Here is a 14986-nt window from a genome sequence, read left to right on the forward strand (position 1 = left end):
AACTGAAACGTTAGCAGCGAAATGGCGTCATAAATAACGTCTTAAGTGTAGCGTCACGGCGTCGACCCTCTGTCGAGAACATGACCGACCTACGAGGGAAGTCCTTGCACCTAGGAATAAACGAGCAATAAAAGAATTCGAAACATCGTTCTCGACATTGTGCGGCTGTAATTTCCATCAGCAACAAAGCATCAACAGACACCTCGGCAGTCTTTCGTTCTTCTCCTTTTTGGTACCTTATCTTTGTCCCAACGATCCGATGCTCTCGATTCAGCCAATAGGAGAATGGTGAGGTAGAAGAGCAAACGAAAGCTTTGTTGGAATCTAAGCGACGTAAAAAGCACACGGGATCCGTTCCTTTCTGCCATTTAGAGGGAACAAGAAGAAGAAATAAGAAGCGGCGGAGAAGGGCGTCGGCGATAAAGGTGACGTAGGGCGTCGCGACGTCCGTCAAGCTACGCCGGTTGGTCCACCATCCGGATATCTCGTTCTCCGTTTCGCTCGTTAACCTGTATACCTCTTACTCTCTCTCTTTCATCGAAGAGAATCTTCCACCTCCTCCACGTTTCAGCCCCGTCTCTCTTTCCTCCTGTCTCTCGGCTGAAACGAGCGAAATGCTTCTCTCAGGATCAAGGAAGAGCGCAGACTCCAAACGGCACCGGCGACCCCCGTGAATGGCGACCCTCACAAACCAATCGTATTCCCGTTTCCATCCCTCTTCGCTGCCGGAGGAGACTCCAACGGGAGTTTCCCTCCGCGCAACCCTGTCGACGTCGTTACTGTTACCCGCTACCTATACCCCTCTTCGTCTTCCCTCTGTCGGCTCGTCTCCACCCTGCGGAACCAGGCTGCTTCGACGACCGACGCTTTCCAACTTAATGCTGCTATTTTCAGGTTTTAACACTCGCACGACCGTTACTGCTTTCCTTTCTTCGCAATCAATTCATTTCCTCGGCTAAGTCAATCGCTTTGTGATAAGATGAAAGATGGAAGATGTTTCGTGTACCATCGGAAAGACAATAATCCGATGTCTATATGCGGCAAGGAATCCACGGGTCGAACCGTTTATCGTTCGTTACATAATGGAAACGTTGCCGACGTCGTTCGACCATATTATTCGGATCTTGATCGACGCGACGAGCCACGGTGACCGGCTACGATTTGCAATTATTGTCGACGCCGTTATCGACGCGCACCTGTCGTGTCGCCTCGCTGATAGCCGACGCGCGACTTAATGTCCCGTGTCAGTCACGTGATGGACTTGTGCACGCGTGTCCAGAGACACGGGTCTATTTAGCGAAATTGTACAAGTCTCGGGAACAAACGTGACGCGACGTTTGGATTACATTTCTTTCGTCTAAAATATCTTGCGTTGAATACAAATTTCATGAGTTCAAGTGGAAGTTGCGAATTTTCTAAAATCCAGACAAGCTGCATCTACGCCGTCTCGTTAGCCTTGTCAACGAGTCAGAAAATTAATCGTAGCTCTTAATGGTGCTGGTATTATTTTACCCGTTGGAATTCAACGATTTTTAACTAGCAGGTTACTTTTTCCCCGCATCGTGGCGAGGAAGAAAACCTCGAAGACTATTTATTTCCGACAGACCGTCGGTACAAATAGTATAGACACTTTATCAATGTTCCTCGCGGTATCTTCGGTCCTGATCGTGGCGCACCGGAACTCACGGTGATCCCTTCCTTCGTTTCCTGATCTAAAAAGCGCCGCGGGATTTTTAACGATGGCCGTTCTTTCGCGAGGGAATCCACCACCACCTCTACCACCTCCTCCTCCGTGTATCTTTGCCAGCATTAATTACTTTCGTGGCAGAAAGGATCCGGAGCGATATCGCGCCGCTGCAACGACGATACAGACTGTGCGCTCTCTCTTTCTCGTTCCCACAATCCTCTTGCTCTACCATCCTTCCAGCTCTCTACCAGTCGTCTTCTTTCAGCCCGATTTCTCCGTTTCTCTCGGCGGGATGCAATTTACCGAATTGTTTTTAAATCCCTCGGGCGGCACCACGGCGGAACCAGGAGAAAAGCGTAGCAGAGAAAAAGAAAACACAGAGAGGAATGGAAGAAAGAGAGGACGGAGCTGGAGGAGGAGAAAGAACGAGGTTGGCGGCAGCCATGGCGTCAGCTGTTTTGCCCAGGAGGCGAGCACCCCCGTTTTCTTTATGTTTCTTTGCCCGGAAGTCCCATTCCGATATCGCCCCCGATACACCGCTTGCACCCGTTTTCCACTCGAATACCTATACACCTACCGTTTCGAACGAACTCACGCATAGTTCCTCGTCTTTCCTCGTTTTGAAACAATTTTCCAAAAATTACTGTCGAAAAAAATCCACTGTAATTTCATAACGGTTAAGCGTTATTATACGCGCGAATAAGTGTACGAAAAATAGAGGCGAAGCGAATCGATTGACGGGTGGGCCTATAGCGAGGCATAAGAATGCAGCAGCGTCGGCGAGGCCTTTGTGTCTCGCGTTTTAACGAGCCACGGTGCATAAATTAATCCAGAAGCCTGATATCGTTTGATTCGCCGCTGTGCCGCCATGTCCGTTCAAGTGCACCCACCTCTCTTCCTCTCTCTTTCTCTTCCGCTCCGCAGCTACGTATTTACCCTCCCCACTGCTTCTCCTGCTTACCTGCCAATACACGGTGCACCTCGTGTGTAATACCTTGCGTAGCGTGCGTGCACCTTATGCACCCGCCTCGATATGCACTTTTTATGGCCGCCACTTACTACCTTGAATGGTAGTCCTTCCCCTTTGACGACTCGGCCGCCGTCCTCGCGAAGGGACAACCGCTTTTTTCCTAATAATATCTTCGGATGTTTGCGCGTTAAGAAATCGCCAAATAACTGTTCACAGGCATCCTCTTCTACAGAAATGGAACACAAGTCTCTTAGAATCAGTTCCAAGAGGTCGGATAGATTTTTTTCATCAGATGTTTATCGAACACCATTTTGGCTGGCTGTTAAATATTCATCAACCAGTTTATCGCTGTCGGGAAACTCGTTAATAGAGAAACGGGAGGAGATCTCGATCTAAGCAAAGCGTTGTCACTGCTGTCTTTTTGCTCGCCATCCCTATTTCTCGTACCCATCTTTTTCATGCTGCTTGGCCAGCTTTCTCTTTCCTCTCTCTTTCTTTCTGGCCTCCCATAGCCAACCGTAGCCCTCCATTTCCATCGTCGTGGATCAATACACCGTGATAAAATGGCAGTGCCGTAAACGAGACTGTTCTTCGATCTTTTTTTGGGTATTAATAGCAACCGTGCTCATTGATGGCTTGAGGAACCAATATACAGGCGAATCAGTTGTCAGACTTATATTCCATCCAACGAGAGGAGACAGTAAATAGGTACAAATTCACGTACTCGAAGCAGTCTTGGCTCACAGTACATATATGTACCTTGATCGAAACTTTTGAAGAGCTGGAAACAACTAAGTTCGACCCTGCATCGAGCGCGTGAATTTGTAAATATATCCTGACTCGTCTCGTTGGACGGATTACAGTTCCATCTCTTTTATTCTATCTTTTTCTTCAATTTTCATCCTGAACTTTGTGGCTTTTCATTTTTGCCAACGAAACATATATATCCAAGATTAATTTACGCTTCTTAATTTGCATTTAGTCTAGGCAGATCCTAGGGAGAATCTAGGGGAGTTTAATATAGGAACCTATAAGCTTTGTAGATAAAGAATATGGATAAATAAGGAGAATAATCGAACATTCTTTTCTTTATATTTTCATTTCACTGAAAAGGGCTTAGTTTGTATTAAATTGTATATGTCAATCTACACACATAACGTAATGATCAGAAGGAACGATGGGAGAGAAACACATTAGTTCGGGCGGTCTCCGATTGGCGGCGCACAGGCTCGATCAGCAAATGGTTACGGAGCGGATTACTAGTTGGCAGCACTGGCAAGGCGCGACTCGGTTCGGTTGCAAGCAGGAATGCTAAAAATTTCGGAGTTTATATTAACAGTTGTGCGGTTAAATGTGTGCTAATTCGTTTCGTGTGGTGTGGAAATTAGAGGCGATTCAGTGCGTTGACTACAGTCCAGTAACTTCCAAAAGGTAACAATTATTACTGTTAATTCCGTATGTGTGTATGCATGTAGGTTAAAGCGTAGCTATTTTCTCGTATTAAATAACATGTCCGGCCAAAGAAAACATATTTTCTCTCGTTTGACCTTGTATTGAAGGCGATTTAACACATTGTGAAGCTATCTCATGTCACCGGTTATTATTTCGCGATTGAACACGAAGAAAGATTTTATAATATTCTATATTACCCTGAGCGTCGAAAATGAAAGTATTCAATGCAACACGAATTAACTTGTGATCGATCAACAACGTTTGAGCATGAAAACATGAATTAATTCGTGACTAGTCAACAATGTGTTAATATTGGCCACGACTAAATAACTTCCACAATTGTTTAATCATATATACATAAAGTAGAAAGTTTAAAATCGTAAGGTTATAATTGCGATGGTTTTCTTGAACGAAGCAACAAAATGGCGGACGCAGCACGTGCTTTCATTCGAACTCGCCAGTTCCGTTTGCTTTTTCGAATTTGGTTATTAATTCGAGCGGCAGTCTCGTAAAAAAGTAATTAATAAAGCATAATCGTGTTTTATGCATTTTTATGGGCAATTTGTAACCGAATCCCGTGGGCGGTCCAGTCTCTTCTCTCTCACCGGTTCTACGTCATCGAAGCGGTACCATGGAACCGATCGGTTGTCCCTTTGAAATATAAACACAGTGCATTTGCATGTTTTCCGGATTTAATTAGCTTCGATGCGATTATTAATTGCCCGCGGCAACGGGAATGGTCTCGCGTCGATACGCCACCCCCTACCCTCCAAGCCCTGGCGGTGCCGGTCGTATTTACAATTTTCGTTCGTAAATAACAAACCGTGGCGACGCCGCGGGTCGGATTTTAACGAGGGAATTAATAATCCGGTAGAAAGAGTGCGACAGCTCACGGAGGCGAGGGGAACGGTAGGGAATCGAACAGAGAGGAAAGCAGCCAGGGTTGTGTTTACAATCCAATCGAACGGCTACCAAGGCTGTTGTTGATAAATCGCGCTCGTTGCAAATGGAGTTTGAATCTTGCTCCGATCTTGAAGATACAAATGTAGGTACTGCAACGCTTTGTAGTTACAAATGAGAATAAGAGTGCGACAACGTGATTCAATATCATTTGATTAACGAACATTTTCAAAACAGTTGAACAAATAAAAAATCATAGAAAGGCAACGTTTTTAGTATTTCGCGTCTTGCTACGGTCAGCGCTGATGTGTTTTACTTGTTCCCTCGAAACGACGACCAGTGGTTTGGCTTTCTTTTTGGCTGTAATTCAAGCCGGCGTCAGGGTCAGTCTACCGGGACCAGGGAGATAGTTTATCATCATTTAGTCCTCCCGACCTGCCGCAACATTTTAAATCTCTCCTATCTCGGCCTGTGTCGCGATGCTCGAGGACATACGTGCTCGCATAACCACGTCATCCCGCGAACCTTCTAAGCGTTCAAGGAAAAGTCTGTATCTTTCACCTCTACTGATCCCGTTTATAAATAATAAGGCTAGGATTGAGAAAAGATATCCATGGATTTTACGGGAGGAAAATCTGGAAAATAAGGATCGATCGGCAGCGAACGGAATGAACTTTCCTCCGAAGAAACGAGAGTAATAGGGGTGGGGGTTATAAAAGCGTTCCGTTCTAAAAGTATCGAGGCTACTCCCGCGTCCGTCGCAAATTCTCTCTCCTTCTCCGCGTCCGTTTTCACGTAACATTAATTCCAGGCCGGCCGAGAGAGGAAAGCGTCTCGACGATCGGTATATAAGCGAGATATAGACACGATCCCGGCGTTGGGAACGGGGGGGGAAAGGCGTCCAGAGGGGGATGAAATTGAGGGGTCTGGGAAAGGGGACGTCAAGCGGCGTCGATTCGCCCTGAATTTACGCTAAGTGCACCGGTGTTGCAGCGACGGGACCGGTAATTCGGAGAACGTGGTCCCGGGGTCCCGGGGGCGGGTCGTAGGTCGGCAGGCAGAGTGCCAGAGGATAGAGAAAGAGAGAAGAGAATCGTGGTCGAGAGAACCGGGTACACCGTGTGCGATGTGCTGTGGTTAGGGTTGAATCGATACCGCCAAAGTGGGTATCGATACTTTTACTCATTACGCGTATCAAATAAAAATATCTCTTCTTACTTGATTTCCAAATTATTCCTATCTACTTATATTCTATCGCAATTGATGTAATGATCTTTTTTACTAATACAATGGGTGATTATATTATTGATTATGATCGTTTCGAAAAATATCTTCAAATCATCTATACATTAGAAAGGGGTGCATTCTACTATTATTGAAGTCATCACAAAATATGTGAATTATTTCAATGTTGCAATCAAAATATCAGTATGAAAGGTATTTAATACATATTCGTATTTACTAGTATCGATTCAGGTGTGGTATAGTGTGCTTTGCGTTCTCCGCAGTCCGATTTCACCGTTCTCCGTCTCGTGCACCTCCTCTTTCTCTCGCCGGGTTTCCACCTTCTGGCTGCACATGCACACGGATTCGGCATTGTAGCGCTAATTAAACCAGCGCGTGTCACGAGTCACGAGCTGACATCGCTCCGTGATTCCTAACCACCTCCGCGCGCTCCCAACCACCTACTCGTCCACCTTCTGTGTTCTATTCTGCTCCTCGTACCCGCTCGCTACGTTTCCCTCTTCGTTGCTCGAACCGTTTTCGTCCCTCCACCTCTGGCTACGAAAGCCTCCGCTGGCTTTTGGCTGCCATCGATCAAACGGCCTCCACTGGCTGCTGCTGCTGCTACTGCTACGGGCTACGTTTATAACTCGGCGAACAATCGGACGTGGATACGTACAGGGAGGCAGAGCTTGCCGATCCGAGGAAAATTTCACCTCGGCCTGTTTTCTTCCGTCGACGCGACGATAATTCACCCTTTCGTTTGTTGTTACAATGAAACGCGTACGGACAAGCGATTTCGACGCTGCTTCTCGCGAATCTGGAATAGATAGACGTCCCTGTCCAACTCCCACAGTTTGCACGTAAAAATAACTGAATCTCATGCTGATCCAAAGGATAGGATATCTAGGGGCATGGGACATACTTGGCCGACTAAATTCGGCTCTCTTTATAGGAACGCGTTTCCCGATAGCTTTTCAGCTTCTGCTATTTACGTATCCCCGAGAGTACATTCTAAAAGCGGAAACATCGTTCTCCTAATGGTACACGCTTTTCGTCGGGGATAATCTATTCGTCGCAACTCTGTGCTCACGGATCGTCGAGCAGAATATTTCTTTTGCCAGGATTGTTATTTTAAGATTCCTGCCTCGATGTTCTCTCGCTCGTTGATGCAGAACGTTCGACGATACAGGGTAATTCGAAGACCGCGCAAACGGCGGGAAATTAAAGCTAGAGGAGGATTCTCACGATTGAACGTGGCCGATAAAACAACGCGATAATCGGTCCGATTCGGTCGGGGCTAATTGGAGGAACGAGCAAAGTTGCACGCTCTTAACGAAACGACACGCAGGTTGCTCTTACTTCCGTTCGAAAGCGTTTATCGTCGCGTTAAAAATTCCATCGAACGGCCGGCGGTGGATGGGTCGGTCGGTGGCGAAAGGTGGTGGAGGATCGCGACCACGACCGCTAAGTGGCAATGTAAATTCGAGCGTGGTCGGGTGGAGAGCGTTAATTGTGGATTTGCGTTTTATGGAGGAAGTCGCGGAAGCGTAGTGGTCGCGAGCTCAACACCGAAGCCCGGTGCTCTCACCTGTCGCCGTTGAGTTACGTTAACACCTTTGTTCGATCTTATCGTCGGTGGCCAGGGTTCCTTCGGGCTCGTTTCCATTACGCGTTTAATGGTAATCGCGCGTTCACGACGACACGTCGGGCCCCGTTTCGCCGCGTTTGTTAGCGCGTGTACGCGCCTACGTATCCGAAACGAAGCAGAACTGCTCGCTGGTCCTTCCTTATCTTTATTTCTCTTAATAACGTCCGTTCGCGTTTTCATTTCGCGCTGGTTAACCGCCTCGTTTACGCCACGCCGTTTGCCTTTTTTCAACGTACTTCCAGAATTTCTCGTTGAAACGTACGGTTCAAAAGTATTGATAAATATTTGATTTGTCTTATGAATTCTTGAGAAAATTATTAATAGTTATACTCCGATGACAATGGGTAAACGGGGAAGATCGCTTAACCCGGTGCTTAAAATTAATTACTATAACGGTCGGTCAGTGAAGTTGTCCGCTCGATCCGACAGCGAGTCGTCCCGCGGCAACGCGTACCACTAGCTATTTACAAACCGCGTCCTGTTTATCAATTTGAATTCGAAAGACGTGCCGGGACGACGACGAGTCCGCGACTCCGCAACAAATTACGTTTATCGGGCGTCATTAATCATCCGGCGTCTCGAACATCTGTGAACGACCCTTCTCTTCTTTCCTCTCCTACCTCGTGGCGAGAAAGACACCGGTTACTTGGTACCGCGAAAACGTCACGAGACGATCGTGGAAAATTTTTCATTTACTTTATCACCTGTGATCTTCCATTGTTTATTTAGTATTTTTAGTCATGGGAATCCGTTGCTTTCGTAATTTCTCTTGAATCAACGAAATGTTATTTATGAAGATGGTTAGAGAATCTGGCGGTAGGAATGTAAGAGGTGGGCGTAACGCAACGCCAGGATCCATCCAGCGAGGAAGAACGTAGACGAGGTTATACCTCGGATATAGATACATTCCCAATAACCCGATCGTATTGGGGTTGCGTCCTCGGTATAAATAAATCAATATAACCCGCTACCTCCCTCAGACGCCGCCCTCTTTCGCCGTAAGGAAGTGACGTATGAGACTCGCATCGTCGAAACGAGGGTTGAGGAGGCCACCCTGTTATTTCACAGTTAGGCTCGTCTCACCCCAGCTAGCGCGCCACCTTCAACCTTATTCCTCGCTGGCATCTTCTCTATCCAGACCGACCTTCGTCCCTAGTCCCGCTTCCAGCCGTGCACGAGTCCCTCGGGAAGCTTTTGTCCTCGAGCTGTAAGCGACTTCCTGACAGGCCAACTTTGCACCTGCTCTCCTTCTGCTGCCGTTGCCGCCGCCACCGCTTGTATCTCTCTTCGCTTCTACTTTCTCCCTCCCTTTCTCTCTCTCTCTTGCTACCTCTTTCTTTCGTTGGTAACCTTCGTCTAACCTTAACGCCATCCCATACCAAGGATCGGCGTTACCGGCACAAAATTTATTCGGCGCGGGTATCCTCAATCTTTCTCTGCCCACCCCTCGCGCGTCTCCTCTCGTTCGAAGGTAATCCGTAGATCAACGGATAAACCGGGCGTGTCGTTACTCGTACGAAATTATTTTCGAATAATCCTCCGACGTCGACGCCTCGCGAGCTTATCTCAATTACCAGAGACGGATAAGAAACGTCTTCTGTATCATCGGGAATAAAATCTTCCCGATATAACGTTTCGAATGTTGTCGTTTCGAGGTCGAGAATGAAGAAAACGACCAAGTTTCTGTCGTTGATCTCGTTTTCTGATTACGTGGAGTTTGATTTAAATATGGTGGACCGATCATTTCGTTTCAATCTCTGATTTCATCCTGAAACACGGACTCGAACGCGTGGCCGCTATCGTCGCTAACGCAAGAACCCCGAAGTTAACCCGCAATTTAGCCGCAGAACGATCGTTCAAAAGAGACGTCTCGCTTGATGCCACTTAACGAATCCCCGACTGACTCGGCTCGTGCTCCGTTTCCAGATGCGACGATTGCTCTTCTCGCGAACACGGAATCGGTCGTGATTAAAGTTTCAGGGGCGGAATAATTCATGACTCGGTTCGGGCCTTTCAATGAATTCATTCGAATCGTCGCTTCAGCTGCCTTGGACTTTCCTCGAATTCAATTACACGAGTTCGTTATTCGTCTATCGTTCGTCATTTAATCAGTGTAACATAAAATTGGTAATGTCATTGGTTTATAATAGTTCCGAGCAAAGGGAACGAAAATGAAATTTACGCTTTAGTAATTATCCGATGTGTGCCTAGGTTACGATTACAAATTTGCATTGCTAAATTACACGTGCACGGAGAGGAATGCCGAGATGTTGAAAATTCTCACGATAAATCACGGTTACAGGGTTGACAGGGTGACGCGTATGATTACACCCTGTCTCTTAGAGGCTATAAATTTCTTCACGCTCGCTATCCACCTTCGTTCTAGGATTCTACAGGTATTCTCGGGGTCCCGTTTCATCGAGGACTTCGGGGATAACCGTGACGCACGGTCTGCCAGCGTTTAATGGGTCGGCAAAGGCGAGCGACTCCGAATAATCCTGATGTATCGTTTACTCGCTCGATGCTGCTTCGAGCGTAGAAAGGCGGGATTCCATCGACGGGAACGCTCGCATCTTCGCTTTCTCCGAAACATATCCCGTCTCGTTTCTGGTTTCTATTATTCCGAACGATCAGGTGTATCATAGATAGGAATTCACTCGGGTCGCTCGGTTACTAGGATTCGTGAATCCTACGCGTTGTCGGATCTCTAATCTCCTTGTCATTAACGCGAATCCAGCTGTCCCTCGAGCTGTGGGATAACCATTACTTTCGAATCACTGGTTCGGCCCTGTCATTTGGCCAGGCCACAAATTAACGCGACTAACCATAACCGTAACGTTCGGTTAAACGCACCTTCCATCTCGGGCCCTGCAGTTAGAATCTTGACCGGGTACTTTTTTTTTTTTATATCCATCAAACATCCAGCCAAGGAATTACGGGTTACAACGATATTTTTCATGCAAACGCGCTTTTTCATCGTCGTTTCCTACAAGTTCGCTCGTTTTAATTAATTGAGGAAAAGGTTTATTATTTCGGCACGTGGGTTTGATGCGCGATGGTTCATCGGGTCGAAGCAATTTTCTGTTTGTCGAGAATATAATTTTCGTCAAACAGGAAGGGGGATGGTCGGTATATTTCCGAGATAAGACTACAGCTTGCCCGTTAGGATCTACTGTACGCCCGACAGAGACCCTACTCTCTCGTGTGAAATTACTTCGTTTCGCGGGCTTACTCTTATCCCCCGGTGCCACCCTTTCTTACCGTGTATCCTCATTCAGCCGGGATCTCCCTGGAAATAAAGTAGATACCTTTCCTATTTTCGCATCCGGAAAATTGCAATACCTCCGCCACCGGGTGTCCTCCTATTTCGTCCTTATAAATCAGTCTAAAACTCTGCTACCGCGTTAATCGCGACGCAAAATTTTCCATTTCCTCGTCACTGATTTTATCGCGAAAACTACCGAATATTTTCCCCTTTCCTCGCATCGTGTTAATCGAACGACAATTTAATCAGGAAACACTCGATCTCGTGTTTCCTTGTCGCCAGCGATCCGCTCGATGCATTCCGGTAGGCGGGCAAAGCTGGTTGAGCGAGTGCCGGTTCTTAACGCAACAAGCTCCTCGCGCGTTTATCTAATTATTATAATTGCACGATTATTCTTGGTCGAAGGAACCGTGGCACAGGGCGAGATCCCATGCCTCGCAGTCTGTTGGGCCTGGTAGAAAATAAATGAAAAGAAGCAACGGGATATATATGGAGCGGCACACGATAGAATCTCCTGCCGGTCGAAGTCGTGATGCGAACGATCACGAATTCTTTCCATCCTTTGTGTATCGGCAATCGCTGAATTCTTTCCACGCATCCGTACTCTGCGTCGTTCGCGTAATAATCGTTGGTATTTTGCACCGGATCGTTCCTTTATTTTTATACACCGCGAATCGAGCCGTTCCGCGTAACCAACCATCGCTGGTTTCCATTTTTCTTTTTCCAGGAATTTATGTTTCTTCTTGTCAAATTCGATCGAGGTGTCGAGGCGTTTATTTGTGTATATAAATGTATTTTTTGAGGTTGGAAATAGTGATTAACGGAGAAATCGATGTTTTTCTTTGCTTCAGGTAAATGGTGTCCGCGTAGGGAATGGAGTTCGCCGCCAGACGCGCAACGAGCGGCGAGCGACGCGCGTCGCGGCGTTCTTTACTCTTCCGTCTTCCTCGGTAGTCCCGGTAAGTCTTACCAACTTCTCTCTTCTCAATTCTCTCAAAACTTTCACCCTTCTCTAAATTGAATATCTTGGCGAAATACGAGCGTACCGAGCTAGCGCGCATTCCCCGCTTCAATTTTACCCACTCGTACGTTATCCTTAATTAAAGCGCTCGCGTTCAGCTGCTTAATACCCGCGTCGTTACAAGCGTCGTTAAGCGTCGCGTACAGGTACGTGAATTTCGATGTCGATTGATCGTCACGGACCAGGTGGAAGAAGAAGAAGCTCGAGAAACGAAGAATCATGACGAATACGAAAGGCAGAGTACGGTGCTGTGTTGCGTGTGCGGACAGCACCAGCAGCGCGTGCATAGTACACGCGATTTACCTTGCTCCCAGTGGGTGGAGCGCAATCGTTCGCGGCATAAACAAGTTTTAATCGTGCCTCGGGCATTCGCCGGGTTGAATAAATATTGATATCGGCCGACGCGACCGGCCAATCAGAATCGGGGCTTATAAAGCAAGCCGCTTACACACCCGCCTGTCTATCGCGCGACGTGCACGCGCGTCACCTATTTCATCATCGCGCGTTACGTCGCGCAAAAGTATTATTTCCAGCCTTGAAACGTAAACCAAGGAAGGTGGTACTTGGTTGCGATATTTAAAATCACGTAAAGAATTTTAAGATATTGCAACCATCACGGTAATTATTATAACAGCGATCTTAGAGAAGAAAGCTTGAAAACTGTTAATTCTTCTGTTGAAATCGATAACGCGAGAGTTTACTGTGGATCGGTAGCCGCGGAAAGTCGAGCGTCCGATAGCTATCGATACCCGTCTAATTCACGCGGAAGGGATCGCGATCCTGTCTATCCACGATTTCTCCTTTAATTAAATTACGCGACCGCCAAGGTGGGCCCCGATAAGGGGACGTAAATCACTTTCAGTCGATAAGTAATCGAACGATTCCGAGAGACGTCCAGGAGGTTCAGTTGGTCGGTGGAAAGACGACGCGGGTATATCGCGCATGCTCGCGCACCAGCTTCCCTCTTTCCTCCCTATCGCGGTTCCTCTTTGCTCCTCTTCCTGTGGATTCGAAGGAAACGGAGGGAATATGAGCGAATGCCAGAGAGGTAGAAGAAGAAGAGAAGAGCTCGGCGGCGGCGAGTCAGGGCCGAGAAGGAGCCAGACAGAGAAGAGGGAGTCCTGGAGGGCGAAGGGAAGGGTTGGGTGCTAGAGACTCCGACAGGACGAAGAAGATAGACAGTGGGGAAAGCCGAAGGTGAAAGAGAGAAATCCACGTGGCGTCTCCATGGCAACGAGGCGAGGCGGGAATGCGACGGTAACCATGGCAGCCACGGGTTCCTCTCTCGGACCGACCTGTCTGTCCCTCTTTTCTGGTACCCTCGTCCTCCTCGTGTTCTCCTCTCTCATCTGTACCTCTTCCTTCCGCCCACGGTATGAGAACCACCAGCACCGACGGGATCCGCGAAGAAAAGGTGGAGCGCACTTGGATCTGCGCTCTGGAGAAAGCTGCTGCTTCCTCTTGCTTCTTCTTCCACCTACCTCCCAACCCTCCTCCCCTTTTATTCCTCTCTTCTTTTAACCACGATAATAGGAGTAGCGATAGCACGTCTTTCTATGCTACTCAATCGACTGAGAGGCTAATGAATGAGAAAGGAATCATAGAAGTTTAATTAGAATCGCGGTACAAGCTACCGGCAAAGTTGCTCTTCTGAATCAGGAAAACTCATTGATTCGCACGAACGATTGTAATTATTTAGGGGAAAATTAATGACACGGAATAGCTGAAAAAATTTTACAGGAAATAATATATAAAGCGAAACGATAGCTGGCTATCTCGTTGCCATAACATTCATAGTTAACGATGAACTGATAAATTCGAAGGCGTTTCTCTGTTTCACGTGTGCTTCGTTTCTCCCGGTCTCTGGTGCCGGTTTCAATTCGTTAAAACGTCAGCTTGTTCCGCGGCGTTGCGTTAACGCGGTTGTTTAATAATAAAAAGAGCCGCGGGGTCGTATTAATTAATCGAAACGCGGAAACGGGGGATAAATTTTATCTCGGTCGCGCGTACCTCGACTGTTAATAATGAATCGTTAATGCTAATTTTTGATTTATGCGTTCATAATCTTTCCCCCGGACCCGTCTCTCTGTGGCTAGATCATACCCCGACCGACTCCACCTCCCCCGCCCCATATCCCGTTGCACATACTCGCGTTGTTCCGGATGCGTGTTTTTGAACGCGACCGATATCGGTGACTGAATTAAACGACCGACCGGAAGCTCGGGATAAATTTTGTCGCAGGATACGCCGGTTATTAATAACGACTATTTCCTAGCAGTTCGTTAATAGGACCGCAACAACGATTGCAATTTACGCGCGTACCTCGCTTTGTGTGAAATTTTCGCGCTCGGTACGCCGCATAATTTCACCGTCCCTTTAGCAGCGTTCGGAGACAAACGTTTCCCAGAACCGATCGAACGTGCGTGGTTCGCAAAACCGATGTAAAAGTTGCCGGTTTAAAATTACCGAGACGCGAGTCCGCGCGCTTTGAATCTCCTCTCTCGGAGACCGAGAGGAACGCGGACGGCACGGTACGTTGAAAAAGCCGCGGATGCGTGGCCGTGCAGAGGGCGCGGGGCAGTTTAAAAGCTATCGACATTCTTCGACGCGGAAACGTGGCTGGTACCGGCGTTCGACGAGGCGCGAGAGAGCAGATATCCCAGGGACTTGGAGCAAGTTCGCGAGGTTGATTATGTATGACCGTCGAGGAGGAATCTCGGTATTCCTCTCGATACGTCGCTGAACTGAGAATCGAGTTTCTGCGTCGACGACGAGGTTACCTCGTTCGCGTTATCCCCGATAATATATTTTCGTCG

General features: G+C 47.5%; 1 protein-coding gene across 6 annotated transcripts in view; it reads left to right on the forward strand.

Moving 5' to 3' along the window:
* The window catches only part of hth (Meis homeobox homothorax), a 369553-nt gene that overhangs the window by 200899 nt on the left and 153668 nt on the right, over positions 1-14986 (forward strand). For 5 of the 6 annotated variants that reach the window (XM_034321378.2, XM_034321376.2, XM_034321379.2 and 2 more), the window contains exon 8: positions 12001-12108. The exons of the other annotated variant lie outside the window; for it this stretch is intronic. In XM_034321378.2, coding sequence (XP_034177269.1) covers positions 12001-12108 — 108 coding nt within the window. The remainder of the gene's footprint in view (positions 1-12000; positions 12109-14986) is intronic. 6 annotated transcript variants of the gene reach the window in all.

The sequence above is a fragment of the Osmia lignaria genome, chromosome 12 (genome assembly GCF_051020975.1).
Source record: "Osmia lignaria lignaria isolate PbOS001 chromosome 12, iyOsmLign1, whole genome shotgun sequence".
NCBI lineage: Eukaryota > Metazoa > Arthropoda > Insecta > Hymenoptera > Megachilidae > Osmia > Osmia lignaria.